A 15637-nucleotide genomic window follows, 5' to 3' on the forward strand; every position below is an offset into this window, starting at 1 on the left:
AAACACAAGTTCATTTTATATTATTGCCCGTGTGGTGGAAGAACTTTGATTTTCTGCTTAACTGGAAGTCTTCAATCGAAGTCCTGTATTCAGAATTTATATAGTAAACTACTTAGCAGTTCAAGCGGCTGCCTTCCTAACGTTCAGGGACCCCTCTTAGGGTCACAAACCTAATCTGAGGGATTGTGGGGTGATTAATGAGAGTGGAAAGAACAATGGCTCTGCCACACTTCCCTTCCAGCAGTCACCAAGTGCTTGTTCATAGAGGGTTGTGTGGTTGTTGGGGTATCTTTGCAATTTTGTAGGGTTTTACCTTACAATATAAAGAGCTATTTTTGTTCCATGCATCCTTGTGATCGCTCATTTTTTTAATTAATTCTTTTATTAGGAAGACTTTGCGCTTTGAGCCTTTACAAAGTTAACAAATGATTTTACTAAGATGTTTATGGGAAAATTACAGAAATGTGGCAAGAGGCAACAGCTTCTTTTGTAAATGAGGTCAGAAAACCAAATGCCTGGAAACCACTGGTTAGATGTGTTTAATTGCACTGTATTTTATCTTTAACCAAAGATAAAGACAACGTTATTGTAACTTCTACAATATTTACAGGATATACACCAGATCCAGATATTGTTTCCTCCTAACACACAGCAAGAATTAATCAAAATAAAATGATTTTTTTTAAAAAAGAAAAAAAAAAGAAGCCGATAGAAATATGAAATACAGATATGCAAGTAAATAAGTTACACAAGATACATTCAAAACGAATTATTATATACAATTGTTGCCATTAATGTATAAAAGTATGAGAAGTACAAGGATTTATATACATTTTTACATGCATAATTAAGGATTCAACCTAAAAGTAAGGTGGATATGTGCTACAAGCACACAGGAGAAGTTTAAATAAATAAAAGCACAAATTAGACCTATTTAAAAGTAAACCCCTCACATTATATAAGCTGCATATACAGCTATAGTTAGAAGTGGCCTAACACAGACTGTAACTTAATTTTCTACCCCAAAAACATCATTCCAGACAATGTCCCGGTGTGTTTACCGCACCACCAAAACACACACCATTACATCGGTGCTGTGATTATAAAGCCGCTGTTCATTGCCTCTTTTATTACTGTTATTATTAATAAATCAAGCAAGCCGTGAAGCCAGGACAGATATGTTAGGAGGGGGTGTATGAGGGACGGCCTAGAAGTGGTAATTGCTGGTGTAACAGTGTGTGCAGCCCCGCGGTGGCCTCGTAAGCGACCCGCTTTATTAGATCGGCCGGTATTGATCCACGCTGCGCGGTGTTGACTAATCTCCAGGCGGGGAGAGGGAGAGCGCAGATCGATGAGCCTGGATTCAATCATGTCTGGAAACGGAGAAGGTAATTTATTATAATCACGGGCACTAAATAGAAAACGTGAGAACAACGCGCCCGTGAGGGCTTCAAAGAGAACTACAGCGAGCGGGTGTGTGGTGGGGAGATGCTCAGCTAAACATGCTGCAGCCTGCAATTCTGGGTATTCAGTCGGAGACACGGATTAGCAAACGAGAGCCTGCTGGGTGGCCTTCATCAGGGAGTTTCTCAAATCTGGTGTTCTCTCCACGATGAGAAAACCCTTTTTACATTATTTACAAATACATTTTGATGGAGCCCGTCTTCCTGGTGGAGTGTTGTTATTGGATTTAGAGATAAGACAAAGGGAGGCATGAATAAGTTAAGTGAAGAGCTATATTGAATGCCCTGCAGATTCCCATTTGTATGTGAGAGCCCTCTTAAAGTAACATGACAATAGAAGAAAAAAAAAAAGGAGTGATGTTTTATTCAACAGCACAGAGAGCCATTACTTTAGACTCATGTACACAAGCAACACACATTTTCTCTGTGATCTCATTCCGCAGTCAGACATGGTATTTTTGAAAAGGTCCTTCTTATGAATTAAATGAGGGTGGATGGTTAGCAGACATCCTTAAAAAGAAAAAATAATGGCTCCACGAAGAACAGCTTAAGTAAGACGAGCACAGATTGTTTCAAGCGCGGGAGTTTCGCTCCTCTTCTTCATTCTCCAAGAGGTAGGCTGGTTTGTATCGTGTCACCCCCCTGGCATCCACCATCTTCAGTGCCTCGTTTCGACAGGTGTTGTCCATACTGCCGAGTGAAGTGTACCTACATTTCAACAGAGATATTTTAGACCTAAAGATCTGCTTTTTAAGCTGTGTACACCTGAATAAAGACAACTAACACATCCTTACCCTTTATCATAGAGAATACAGTAGGGCACGTATAATGTCCTCAAGAATGCCCAGATGTCGTGATATGTCCAGTCCTGGAGAGTGTTAGAAAACAAATGTAATTGGTTTGCAACTGACTCCCTTTGTTCAAGCTATAATAACTCATCCTCTGTGGAGTCCTTTTAGATATACTCATGAGATGAAGCACTACATAAATTATCTTGAATTGAGGTCAACTGCTAAATGTACCTGTGCTTCTATGTGCTCCATCACAGCAGCTGACACAGTACTAGCATTAACAATAAAATCAAATAAAGCAGGCGACTGCCATGTCGCTTATGCACATCCATTCTTCAGCCAGACTAAACAGAAGAACAAGACGTGAGCTTGCTACAGCTATTCAGCAAAAAGCACTGCAATGATTTCACTTTTGTGACCCTTTCATGTTGAAATGTTAACATGCATCCCTCACTCTGCGTTGGTGTTGCATTAGAAAGCCTTTTAATGTACTGGTGCACTCACATTATGTGTGAGTTTATTTAGGAAAAATAGTCGTTTAAAGCTTTACGAATAAAGCATTATTCAGAAATTTTTATCAAGATGACAAATAACATCAAGGATAACAAGTGAAGCTTTCCCAGGTCATGAGGTTTTGCAGACACATTATTTTACACCTGCTGTTTTAGACATGTGACAATCATGGTGACAATGTGGTGTCAAATGAATAAGTGAATAATAACTACCCGACCCTACAATCTGACAATCACTGGTCATGAAAGGAAAATGACCGGTTATGAGTGGTCACTGGGAAAATGACTGCTAAGGCCTGAATCACGCGGGTTTACACATCGGTCAGTGACATCTGTCGCTAGGAAAAATGTGTATTCTCCAATGACTTGACAAAAACCTCCACGTGACTGCTTTAATCACTACCATGTTGCTGTGGTCATACAGTGACGTACTTGTCTACAAATACAGTCCAGCTGCTCTCTGAGCTGTAATGAAACTATGAAAAGTTTGACACGATCCAGAAACTGAGCTCTGGCCTTTTGAAAAATGTTGGCACAACTTTCCCTTTGAAGGTGAATTTTCTCCATTTCCGATTTGTGTTGTACATTTCAACAAAACAAGTTTTACTTCCACCTTTACTTTAACTCGTGGTTGGCAAGTACTGCAGACAAACAAGAAAAATACTAGCGGCTTACCAATGGTATCCCTCCTATTAGATACACCTATGACTTCAATTTCAAAATCAAATTATCACATTCAAAAGATTTTCAGGAAACTTGACCTCTGACCTTGAACTTGAGATCAAGGAGTCAAACTCTTCTGAAATTTTTAGTAGCTGCATCTATGGTATCAATTTCAAAATCCCATGTCACCTCCTTCTCAAGTAACACAAACTTGCATATTCATTGTGACAATAACCCATCAGTCTTTTACAGCTAAAGGGGTAAAAAGCTACATGGAACCATGGCAACCTGCAAGTAATTAAATTCAATTGTTGAGAGTTTTTTGATGGAATTGGTAACAAGCAACTTCCAGGAACTACTCCCAACCAATTGGGAAATACACATTTTTTACTAGATGGTTGTATTTCATGTAAATATGGAAGAAAAGTCTTAATCCATCTGTGCATGATGTTGTTTTCTGTTCAAGTATTTTGGGGTATTTTTAGCTTTATTTTGAACGTACTTTGACTTCATTTGAGTCTAGAGAGATGAATTCAGTAAAGAGAGAGAAACAGCACTGCAACAGAAAAAGCGCTAAAAATGAAAACCATGAGGTATGATCTTATAGCAGTTTCCATTAGTACTCGGGTCGCCTCGGTGATAGTATCTGGTATCAGGTACTTTTTTAGTACCTACTTGGTCCCAGTCTGACAAAAAGCCACAGACTGAGCAGCAAGTATACCATCGCTTTGATGTCCACCTTTGTTGTAGCGTTTGTGTCACGTACAAATGACATTACGGGATGTTTGGCCAAGTTGCTCTAACAACCCCACGCACATTTAGTGGTACTCGATTGTAAAGGAAAACAGATCGAGGCGAGTCATACCGCCTCACGCCACGTAGAGCCAGCATACAGTCCTAATATAACGGCATGCATACTGTGTGACACTCACTAGTAAGGGGTTGACTCTCATGTAGTCAGGCCAGCCAGGATCAGTAGGACACATGTCTGTGAGTGTATGTGAATAGGGGTCGCTCCTCCTGGTCCCCATCAGGACGGCTTTTAGCTCTGGCCTTCGTTCCTTCACCTCGCTCAGTGCCTGGCGAATACTGCCCTCCACAGTGAACAGCTCCAGGCTATATCTTTGGGACATACAACGGCAAGTAATGAGATACAGTGGTGCCACACAGACAGGGTTAGGCCACATTTTTCAAAACAAGACCTGGACTGGATATATTAAAATACATGACATCAACTGGATAGATAGCTAGATGGTGGATAGCTCACCTTTTTGTTGTGTCCTGTAGAAATCTCTCCATTTCTGGGAATGGAGAGACAATACGAATATACAGGACTTTCACCTTTTCTTTAGTATCTGGATATCGGCTGAGAGTGACAGGAAGAGAAAAAAGGGACATTTTTTAAAAAGATAAGCAATGCTGGCACAGAAAAAGATCAGATAAGTATTTGTCATATCTCACAATCTGTCCAGCACAGGTCATGAAAAGTCCAAAAAAGTAGTCAGTCTTCTCCAAGATTTTCTCTAAGTGCTGCCCTCAAACTAGTTTTCTTTTTCCATTTACTTCCTGCTGAGATCTCACACCCCACTGTGCGCTAATGCTATCATTATGTTTTTAATTTGAATCTTCATTTTCATCTTTCATCTCTCAGGTCATTTGTTTTTTTTCCCCCCTCACAGATTAAAAAAATCCACAAAAATGTTTTAATTGTCTCATCTCGTCTTCTCCCCTCCTGTTACCGTTTCAGTGCAGCATAGTAGAGATGAAGCAGCGCTGTGCAGTCTTTGCCCCCGTTAAAGCCAACACAGATTTGCTCTGTTGAATACTGATGGAGTGCTGCCTCTATTGTTTTCAGTGCAGACATGACTTTCTCACCCAGCTCTGTACCTGTAGGAAGGAATCGACAGTAAGAGGATGGTTCATAATTAATGCAGTCAAGCAGTGAGGCATCTTAGAAATGAGCCCACATTTCTACGTCTAATCCAAAGAAAAGAAAAAAAGCTGCTAGTAGTTTGTCATAGCTTAGTTATTGAAGCTTTATTGTAATCTATTCACCATTCTGTCTCACAGAGTTATATTCTTCTTTTTTATTATCCACTCTGACTTTACGACTTAAATTACTTTAATATTTTAACTTTCTTTATTGGTCCCAATGCCTGTGTAAAATGCACAAGTCAGTATTCACTTTATATCAAGATGACACATATTTAAGAATCATCTTCCATTACTCTCCGCACACTCACCACTGTTGGCCAATCCGTACACCTCAGCGGGGGCTATGGACACCGGGTCTGTGACTAAGGGCACCACGCTCCCCTTGGGCAGCTTGTCTAGCAGCTGTATTCGGGCTTTGTCCACCTCCTGCTGGCTGTCGGCGTCCAGGACCAGCCTAACTCTGTGATAGTTGCTCAACCAGTCAGGGTAGGAGCCAAGAGCCACCTTTCGGCCCCAGTCAGCCTGCAGTTTGGTCAGCACAGGTGCAATGTCCGTTTCATCTGCATCGACAAACACCTAAAAACAAAAAAGCTAATGTCTGGTAAACTTAATTGTACTATTTAAACACTGCATTCAAATCAACTTTATTTTACTCAACTAAAAGTAAACTAAAAGGTAAAATACATTAAAAGTATCAAGGAAATATCAGAAATATAGAGGAAGTACTAAACTCTATTAAAAACAAAAAGTAAAAAATAGATAAATACATAAAAATTAATTAGAAAAAAACAAAAGTATACTAATTCTGACTTGGACTGGATTTTGAAGTAACAGGTTTGGTTATGGAGTTACCTCGCGAGTGTGAAAGGTGGTCCCTGAACCAGCAAAGAGATGCTCCAGCCCATTGAAGGCCTTCTCCATTAAAGATGGGATCCCGGGAAAGATGTACACATTACGTACACTGACCTGGGAGAAAAAGGTAGACACATCAAATTATAAGAAAAGATGTGGGGCGGTACTCGAGCCATCATTGTTGAAACTATTGAAATATGATGCAGGAATTAAATCACATCTCTGCAACCCAGAGACAGCTAATAATTGAGGTCAGATTTACAGTTTTGTAAATGTCAGATATTTATTTTTGCTAAGATAAATGGCTGGTGTCTGGGGTTCCATTTATAGCTAACAAGCATGAGAATGGTATCCAACTCCTTCTCCACCTTTTGCCGAGACAGGGCACTTTTTTTAAGGGCTGTTCTTCATTGTTTCATTTTAAATTCTCAATAGTAAATTCTCAATAATAATATACTGTACATTAATGTTTCTCAACTTGAAACACATTAATAAATCACCAAAGATATTAACCTTAAAGAGAAAAATGTCCAAATTTAATGACCTGTGAGTAAGAGGTGTGAATGCTTCTCACGCCTGGTGTCTGTGTGTGCTCAGAGTATTTATTGTTTTGACCACTGCAGGAAGCTATTTTCACTCCTTCAGCAACTAGTTAGTTTGCAATCTGTCTTCTAAAGAAAACACCGTCACTTTTGTTTACCTTAAAGAAAGGTTATGGGTTGAACAGCACCATGTAGCTTGGATATATTTGAAGTAACTTTGTGTTCTATAAAAATTCCTCTGTACCGAGTTCACTCACCAGAGGGTAGCGGTGCTTTAGCCCAGTCTGAGGGTCAGTTCCATAGTTAAGTTTTGCTGAGCGAGGCACCATCGCCAGCTTCATAGCGGCACTGTTTTTCTCCCCAACCCCGAAGAATTCTTCAACCAGCTTGCTAAGGTCTGGATTGGCATATAACTCCTCGTGGAATGCTATGGCAACACTCTCAAAGGTGACGTCATCGTGAGTGGGACCTATACCCCCCGATGTGATGAGGTGCGTATACTGAGATGAAAGGAGGGCCACCTCTTTGGCAATGACTGCCTGCACATCCGGTATGACTGTTATGCGCTGCACAGACACTCCAAGCTTCCTAAGCGCTTTAGTTAGAAAGGCACTGTTGGTATCCACTGTGTGACCCTGAAAGAGACACCCACATGCACATCAGATTCAAGAACCTTAAAAAAAAGAAAGAAACACAAAAAAATAAAGAAAAAGGAAAAGGAAACTCCAAGGTCTTGCTTGATGAAATTCAAGGACTGAAGGCTGATTTTCAGGCAGAGAGATGTGACACTGGACAAAAATCAAATACTTCATGTTTAAATCATGATCATGTCAAGTCAAAGAAAAATAATAGTAAGCTTGTGATTTCAGAAACAGCCACAGCTGCCACATAACATAACCATCGCAGTTTTCTCCCCCTGAGGTCATGAAATGCACATCAGAGACTGGATAGAGGTCCAAACACATAGGGATGCAGATGACGGTATATGTTAAACACTGCACAATGCAAGCTCCTACTTCTATTACAAAAAACCCAGTTTATATTGATTTCCTCAATTGCACAAACTCCCAGTGATTTTCATTTGGGTGCTGTCACACACATATAGCTTAAAAGCCACACAAGGCACAAACTTTATCAACACCAAAAGCACCTTAAGAATCTCATCTCCAATGATGAGAATGGCTGCAGTAGGAGCATCCCCGTTGGCTGCAGAAGACGAACTGTTGCTCTGGAGGTTTGTTGACATGGTTGCCTTGCTGAGATGAGCTGCCAGTCTCCTCACACGCACCACTGCTCTACTCAGCTTCGGAAAAGAAAAGCTGGGAACAATGGAAACAAATTAATTGAGTACTTCTTACTACAAATTTATACTAGGTTTATCAACACTCAGCAAAGTCAAAAACCTATCGAGTCAATAAGACCTCTTTAGCATAGTATGTAAGCATATGCAATATGGAATGCAGTGTGCAGTATGCTCAACTGTTAATATGCAGATGGGCCACAAATTAAAGGAAAAGCCAGCATGTCTTACAAACGGTGATTTCTGTAATACCATAACAGAGGAAACAAATGCACCCCATATTAAGGTCAAATATTAAAGATCTCCCTGTAATTTGTCAGATATTTGTGCATTTTAATATAGCATCTGTATTACTTTGCTGCATTTACAGTGACAAGAAATGTTTCTTACATCAGCATGAATCCACACAGAACATCAGAAAAGGCTTCGCTGTTGTTCAGACCCTCTTCTCTGTCATAGTGTGTCCCTTAGCTGAAGGTATCTCTGGAAGAGGAAGGGTGTACTGTTAACATGTGAATAATTTGTGCATTTCTTCTGCATTTCCTTAACACTGACTCTCTCTCTCTCTTTTTTTTTTTTTTTTTTTTTTTTTTTTTTAAATCGGCTATTTATTTATATAGGTCTTTTGATAAGGCTTTAAATTGGAGTTAAGTGGTTGAACTTGAAATAAGAAAAGAGTTGTATTTAAAACACTTGAATGATTAAAAGTCACTGGTTGCTAATGAAACTGTTTTATTTCTATTTAAATGTGTGTATTAACTGTTTTTCAGTTGTATATAACTAAATTGCAGTAGTCCTGTGTGCATCATTAACAATAAGATGGTGACAGTTTGTTTTAATAGTTTTAATAATTTGTGTCTTTTAAGGTAGATAATCATTTGATGCAGATGAAAAACACGTTTTCCATCCAGTGTTTGAAACGCTAGCAAACTGCTGACAAAATAGAACTCTGTGATAACAAAGCAAAAACATCTATATTACACAAATGTGTTAAAAAGAGAAATAATGGTACTTAAATCCACTGTTAAGGGATTAACAGATCCAAAGCAGGCATTTAATGATACTTCTAGGTGTCTTGTATGTTAAGCTTCACATTGTGCATGTGGTTTGGAGAGCAGCCTGGGAGTCACAGTTGCAGAAGGATAAAGCAAACAGTGACTTCTGGTATTTGCCAAGAATTGATTAGGGGTAAACTGTTGTAGATGACTAGCTGGCCTATGATCTGTCCAACACATGTCTTATGGACGATATCAAGTCAAAGTGACAAAGTATAAGGTAAAAAGTGTTTTGGGTGTTTTTTGTTTGTTTGTTTGTTTGTTTTTTTCTTAATAGTTTTTCAAGAGAGATCTGGAAAAGAGTGCAGAGATTGGAATAATTCATTTTAGCCCCTCCGTAAATCCCGTTGACTACAGTCTATTAACCAACACAAGAAACCATATTAGACATTAAAAACGTAGAAACATTAGTATTCGCTTTTTGACACAACTGCCTTGCACCTGCTTACATAGTTTGCATTGCGTAACATTTGTAAGTTATCTAACGGGGCGAAAATAAAGTGAACTCAGACATATTCATTTATGGCCATACCAAAAAATAACTGAAACACAAGGCAAATATCACAAGTGTGTGAGCGTGTGTAACACCTGAAAGTAAATTCTTAGCTAACTCTAAGTCTCCTCGCTAGGTTACTTATGCCAAAATAAAGAAGTACAATTTAAGTAGATGTGCACATTCAATTTTGTCTCTACTGTCGATATCTCTCGACGAATATGTTTAGTGTGAGGAAAAAGTCCGGGTGTTACATTTATTATTTGATAACCAATCTCATTAAAACCGAGGGAACTTACCCCTCAGCTGTATATGTCCGTGCTAAGCTCCCTATCACCGGTTGGTACAGCTGCAGCTCGAGCTGTCGCTCAAGGTATGACGTGACCTTAAAACCACACTACGATAGCCAATCATATTTCAGGAGGCGGATCTTAACGACCAGCACGTAATGTACACTAAAGTCATTTAAAGATGTGGCGGAATCAGTACAGTCAATGAGGAGTAATAAATGTCGCTTATCTACTTTAAAAACAAGTGTCAGCCAAACGATTAGTAACATAACTTTACTGCTGCACCACCACCCGGAAGAGGACGGAGAATCACTCCTTCCTTTGCCCGATTCAAAATAGATTACTGTCACTCGTGCGCCCCTGCTGACTGGAGGAGTGAACTCCACCAAACCTAAATGCTGTTATTAAACTCATAATTACCTTTTTCGCCTGTGGGTGGAGCATGTTGGCATATATTTAACAGTTTTGTCTGCTTGTGGATGAAATATTAAACCGAAGTGAGAGACGAATTGATTCTCGCGCACAGCATTTTACTGCCTTCAAACACATCGACGGTTTAAGATATACTCTGTCTGTCTGAATTCATTAAAAATTAATCAATTTAACTACTGATCATTCAACGTAACTCCTTGTACCTTTATGTCCGCTTAACGAGAGCGCGTACAACGCTTGATTTATGTATTGTTTTTCTATCAGATCATATGACCTACAAAATAATAAAGTATTCTATTGTTTTATTATTGTTCCAGTTATTATTATCTGTCTACTTTGCTGCTGTAATAATGCCCATTTCCCATATGTAGGAGTAATAACAGCTATTTTATCTTATCTTACTCAGCAGACTGGGATTGCAGAACAAGTCCTTATCAACGTGAAAAATAAAAATGCTTTGTGTGATACAATTATGTGATGGTCTATCATATAATTATATAAAACTAGAAATGATTACGTGAATGGGCAATTCTGAGATGCAAGCACAACATTCTTAGATCCAAGCACAACTATATTCGTTTTGCTTCCTGGAGGGAATGCATTTGAGTCAAATAAGGGCAAACTTGCTTCACGGGTACATTTTTACATGCTTCAGTGGGAAAAAAGAAAAAAAGCGTACGTGTCAGTGCACCAACGCATGAACCGATCCACTGAATCAGCATGTTCTGAAACTGTAGAATTCAGCCACTCCTTTGCCTTCGTACGTGATAATATGTGTATCATGCATACAATCTGTGGTAAAGATCTAGTTCTTGGGCTTTAGCGTCTTGCACAATGCCATGTTTACTTATTGGTGGTATAAGGCTGCGGCCTGAAGAAAGTTATCTCATCACCAAACTGCTTTAAAAAAAGAAAAGCAAAGAAACGAGAATCATATTCAAATGTATGGACATGTATGGACAACACAAAAACGTGTTTAAAACATATGTGGACGACAGTGCGTATGTAGTTATGTCAATTTCTTTGCGGTAATAACACCTCAAAGCGGGGGCCAGCAGCTTATGCCCTGAGCTGATGCTGATGGTTTGTTTTGGTAGCGGATGCGGGTCATCGCGGTCTCTTTCTAAATGCTGGAAAAAGCAAAACTTCAGGCGTAAAACAGCTGTTCTTGCGCTGTATTTATCTACGGTAAAGTACATGTTCAGCTGCAGACTTATGGCTGGCGGTCAGGGTTTCCACTTTTGCGCAACCTACACTGAGTGGTCCAGGTGCAAAATGGTACGCGCGCGCGTACGCACGCACACACTCGCACGGGAGTGGGGGAAATGAAGAGAAAGAAAGAGAGAGCGAGAGAGAGAGAGAGAGAGAGAGAGAGAGAGAGGAGCCGGATGACGCTGCGTTGTTCGCGGAAGTGACTTCTGTCGTGATCGTGGAGGGGGAGGTAGGGGGAGGAGGCAGGGACGGAAAGGGAGAGGAAAGAAGAAGTTTAGAGTCTTCTTTTATGAAGTTAAGCATCAAATATACAAGGATCCCGGCGGACAAAACTTTCGACCCTTTGCCCTGTTATATGAAATTAAGCTGAAATTTGTGCAACAGCAGCAACAGAGCTTGGTGGGCAGGAGGGGCATTCAAGGGAAAGGGAGGAACAGAGCTGGTAAGTTGCTCGTTAAAGTTGCCCACACTTTTTGTGGGCATGGTGCGGTCTCTGCGTGCTGTGCGTCAGCTATAGCACGTATGAAAAGTGTGAGGAAACTGATTATGTGCTAAATTTGTGGGGACACATAGTTCTGCCGGACAATTCAATGTTTCGTTGTTATGTTACGCCACGGTGCAGTCGAGCCTGTTGGGTTACTGTAAGAAATATGTAAATGGTTAGACTGGGGCGTGCACGAGTTAACTAAATGTTTAACTTTGTGCTTTCAAACTTTGTGTGTGTGTTGCCAGGTTTTATTATTAAAACCTGAAACCTAAGTGAGCTGTTGTTGGAGCCTCTGATAAAATGTTTATAAGAGAAAGTGATCAGAAGTCATCATTGTGTCCTCTGGACGAGCAAAAACAACAGAAAGCAGGTCACTCACATGCCATTTCTTTTTAAGAGGCGCCAATAAACTCAAACTAGACCTGAGCAAAATAAGACAGTTATTTGAGGACATTTTTTGGTATAAAGGGGCAACTTTTTGCTGCTGTCGTCTTCTCCAACCTTCTTACTTTCCCTCTTTTGTATAAAAGCGGAAAAAAAAGGTGTAGGACTCTTGCACCCAGAACAAGTTTTTTCCCCATCACATTGGAGATTATTATGAAAGATACTTTTCACTACTCCTTCACTATTTAATAAATTTGTGTTTATTTTTGCTTTAGGGACTAAAGCCTGTCCTGGCTTTGCTGAAATCTGCCTGATTTGCTTCAGGCTATAAAGTGTCAGTGAGATAAGCCTTAGGAGCTATCAGTACACACACGAACCCACTCGCAAATCTGTACAAAGTCAGACATTAAAAAAAGCTTACTTAATGTTACCCCTTTTGTGCGCATCCATGGAGAACGGTCACCAAAACGCACCTCAGATGTGTAAAACAGGGTCAGTGTGACAGAGTTAAAGTTTGCGGTAAACAAGTGAAGGGCAGACAGACTATTATAGAAGCAGACTCAAGGCTATGTGCTGTGATTGAGGTAGCTGAAAGCAGTGGGCTCAGTGCTGTTATCAGGGTCAACCATACCGCTCAGACCAGCAGCCGCTGACACGATATTATATGACTCAAGTTATCTCCACCGATGAAATGGAGGCCGAGGGAAGGTCCAGTCAACATCTGATCCCAAGAAGCGGTAGATTCAGACACATGTCAGGAGCCTGACAAATAGGCCGTGTGCGTCTTAGACCCACGTAAACAAACACAGCACAGGCAGGAGGACAGTCTGGGACACAAACTGTCAGCCAAAGTCGAGCACCTCGGCCACTCCATCACACTCCAACGTAAACCAAAATCCACTTGATTAAAATTGGATCTGTCCAATTCCCTTCAAACCCCTCGGTCACCGGTAAAAGCCTTCGCCTTGATTGACGGGAGGTGTGACACTTGATTGTTACAGCGGTTTCAGCTTGACAGCTGTGCACGGAGTCCGTGCGTCTCAGACGCACAGCCAATTCAAAAATAAAGAATTCGATTTTTGTCAGCAGTGCAAATATTACCGCAGATATTAGACTTGGATTTCGGCCTGTGGTGCATCACTATTGACAAAACACAGTGCTGAGGTGCTAAGCTCTTATAAACACTTATAAACACTTCGAGACTGTCGACACTACATACGCTTTTTGTGTGGGTGTCTTGACCTGTGAGGATGTGTTTTTCTCAGGTTTCTTCTGTCTGGCTCATGTACTCTATCTGTCTGTCTCTCCGACCATGTGGGGAGGGGGGTTGTTTGTTCGCGTTTTTTTTCTACTTCCTGGTGTGTATGAGCGCATTCTGGAAACCAACTGTAGGAGTTTGTTTTTGAGGCCATAGCATGTGGTTGTCCGTCACTGCCTTCATACAATAGAGCCGAGTCTCAGCTGCGTTTCCTCCTGCGGTGCTCAGTCTAGCGCGACGTGCTCAGCGCACTGCGTGAGCCACAGTTTGATTAACATCTCGTCCCGTGCGATGCTAAAAAACAGAAGTTAGTGCAGCTTCGGCGGAATTTCATTAGCAGCGTGATGGCTGCTGATGCTTTTTCTGAATTCTGTATGAGACTCTGGTTGTTGCATTTTTATATGCAGCGCTTTACAGCAGAGTGACTCTGTGGTGCCACGTATCTAACTTGAAAGTCTGTTTGTGTCTTTATTGTGGTTTGTCTCTCTTTACTCAGAAAGCTGAGATTGCATTTTCAAACGGTGTCTCTTCTTGCAGATCAGGATTCCTTCAGGCTCGCTTCACCGGAGGTCTTCAGTATATTTTAAAGTGCATAATGATAAGCCTGAATGTTCATGCCCACAAAGCAGGCTAAATATGTATATATTTAACAGTTATTTTCTCAGTTTTAAGTAAAGTTCTTGTACTCCAAGAAACTCCAGAATTTTGTACTATCTGGGGAAGACTCTCTGCTGGGTACAGCTTAACATAATTATCATATTTGATCAATCATCACAAAATCTGAATAAAAATAGCATTTTCTTCATTTCGGTGAGTAGTAATTGCATTTTAAAAGGGATTGTGCATCTTTAATTGATCTTATTGTGGAATACAGCTATATAACGTTTAGAAATGTGCACCAGTTGTCTTTTGCAAGGTTAACATTTCCCAGTAATCACACATTTATGTCCGAATTAAACTGTAACATTTTCAGGCAAATCACAGGTGGCTGAGCAGAAAATGTGATGTTTTTAGATGGAATGATCCCACATCTTACTTCAGCTTAGTGTTAATAGTATTGAAGTAACTCTTTAGGGTCACTTTAGGGTCAAGTTAAAATCTCCTAGCTGTTATTGTTTTGTAGCGTTGATTATTCTGTGTATCCGCTCCTCAGCATGCACTTTTCAGAAGCCACTGGTTAACATTATTCAGATACACTTGGACATGAAGCAATGTTTAAAGACACAGCACTAAAATAAATCGACTTGGAAACTTGTTAAAATAACAGTAAAAGCAGCGACTCAGCAACATGTACTTAAATTAGATGACACAGTCTTAATGGGTGAAGTGGTGTGGTTGTCCAGTAAAAAAAAGTTTGAATCAAATTGCGTTTGCACTTCGCTTTCAGATTTTCACCCCAGTTTGCTGTGTGATCAGAACTTTTGTTAATTGAGCAAAAGCAAACTGCACAAAGTTTGCACAGCTATGACTTAAATCCGGAAACGTATGTTTGTGTAAAAAAAAAAAAAACCCTGACCCAAGTATTTCATGCAAACTTGAACCCTTGAAGAATTTCGATACTTGCTGCTACGGAGGACTAAAGGTTACGCCAGACAATGTTCAAAGGTTCAGCTGGAACCTCGGTGTAGAAACACCGCAGTTTCTGACAAGTAAGCCGTTAAACCGAGAAGGAAGTTGTAAGTGGAAGTCGTAAGTGGAGCAAAGCAGTAAGCGGTGGCAGGAAAAGAATGATGGAAGGAGATAGAGATGTGGGAGTGTGGTTAGAGGAGGGGTGGTGGTGGTGGTGGAAGCACAACCCAAAATAGCCAGCTCACATGTTTGCTGTGTGCGTAGTGAGCTACTAAGCCGAGAGAAAGTACTCCTGCTGAAGCCGTGGCTAATCTAATGTTCACCCTCAGCCTAATTTTTGAAAATTTGATTGCCTTTTTCCAGTGTGCCTGCTTATTTGTGTTTACGTTTGAGACTTTC

At 40.3% G+C, this 15637-nt stretch overlaps 1 protein-coding gene across 1 annotated transcript; it reads right to left on the reverse strand.

Annotated features, from left to right (window-relative positions):
• Window positions 1–1781: 1781 nt before the first annotated feature.
• On the reverse strand, window positions 1782–9970 carry flad1 (flavin adenine dinucleotide synthetase 1). Its single transcript, XM_085365631.1, has 11 exons — window positions 9906–9970; window positions 8449–8541; window positions 7909–8077; window positions 7016–7393; window positions 6217–6330; window positions 5673–5940; window positions 5169–5316; window positions 4697–4795; window positions 4362–4551; window positions 2258–2331; window positions 1782–2171 (listed from the first exon to the last, which is right to left on the reverse strand). The coding sequence occupies exons 2-11, from the start codon at window positions 8454–8456 to the stop codon at window positions 2036–2038; spliced, it is 1584 nt and encodes a 527-aa protein (XP_085221757.1). The 5' UTR covers window positions 8457–8541; window positions 9906–9970; the 3' UTR covers window positions 1782–2035.
• Window positions 9971–15637: the final 5667 nt, after the last annotated feature.

This window comes from Diplotaxodon limnothrissa, linkage group LG11 (assembly GCF_057381915.1).
Source record: "Diplotaxodon limnothrissa isolate DT_005_m linkage group LG11, D_limnothrissa_male_GT1.1, whole genome shotgun sequence".
Lineage (NCBI taxonomy): Eukaryota > Metazoa > Chordata > Actinopteri > Cichliformes > Cichlidae > Diplotaxodon > Diplotaxodon limnothrissa.

Coding starts and splice junctions, on each gene's coding strand:
- flad1 (XM_085365631.1), bottom strand. Junction 7,394..7,908: donor TTGGAGATGAGATTCTTAAG/GTGCTTTTGGTG, acceptor TGTCTCTTTCAG/GGTCACACAGTGGATACCAA. Junction 6,331..7,015: donor TAAAGCACCGCTACCCTCTG/GTGAGTGAACTC, acceptor TTTTTCTCCCAG/GTCAGTGTACGTAATGTGTA.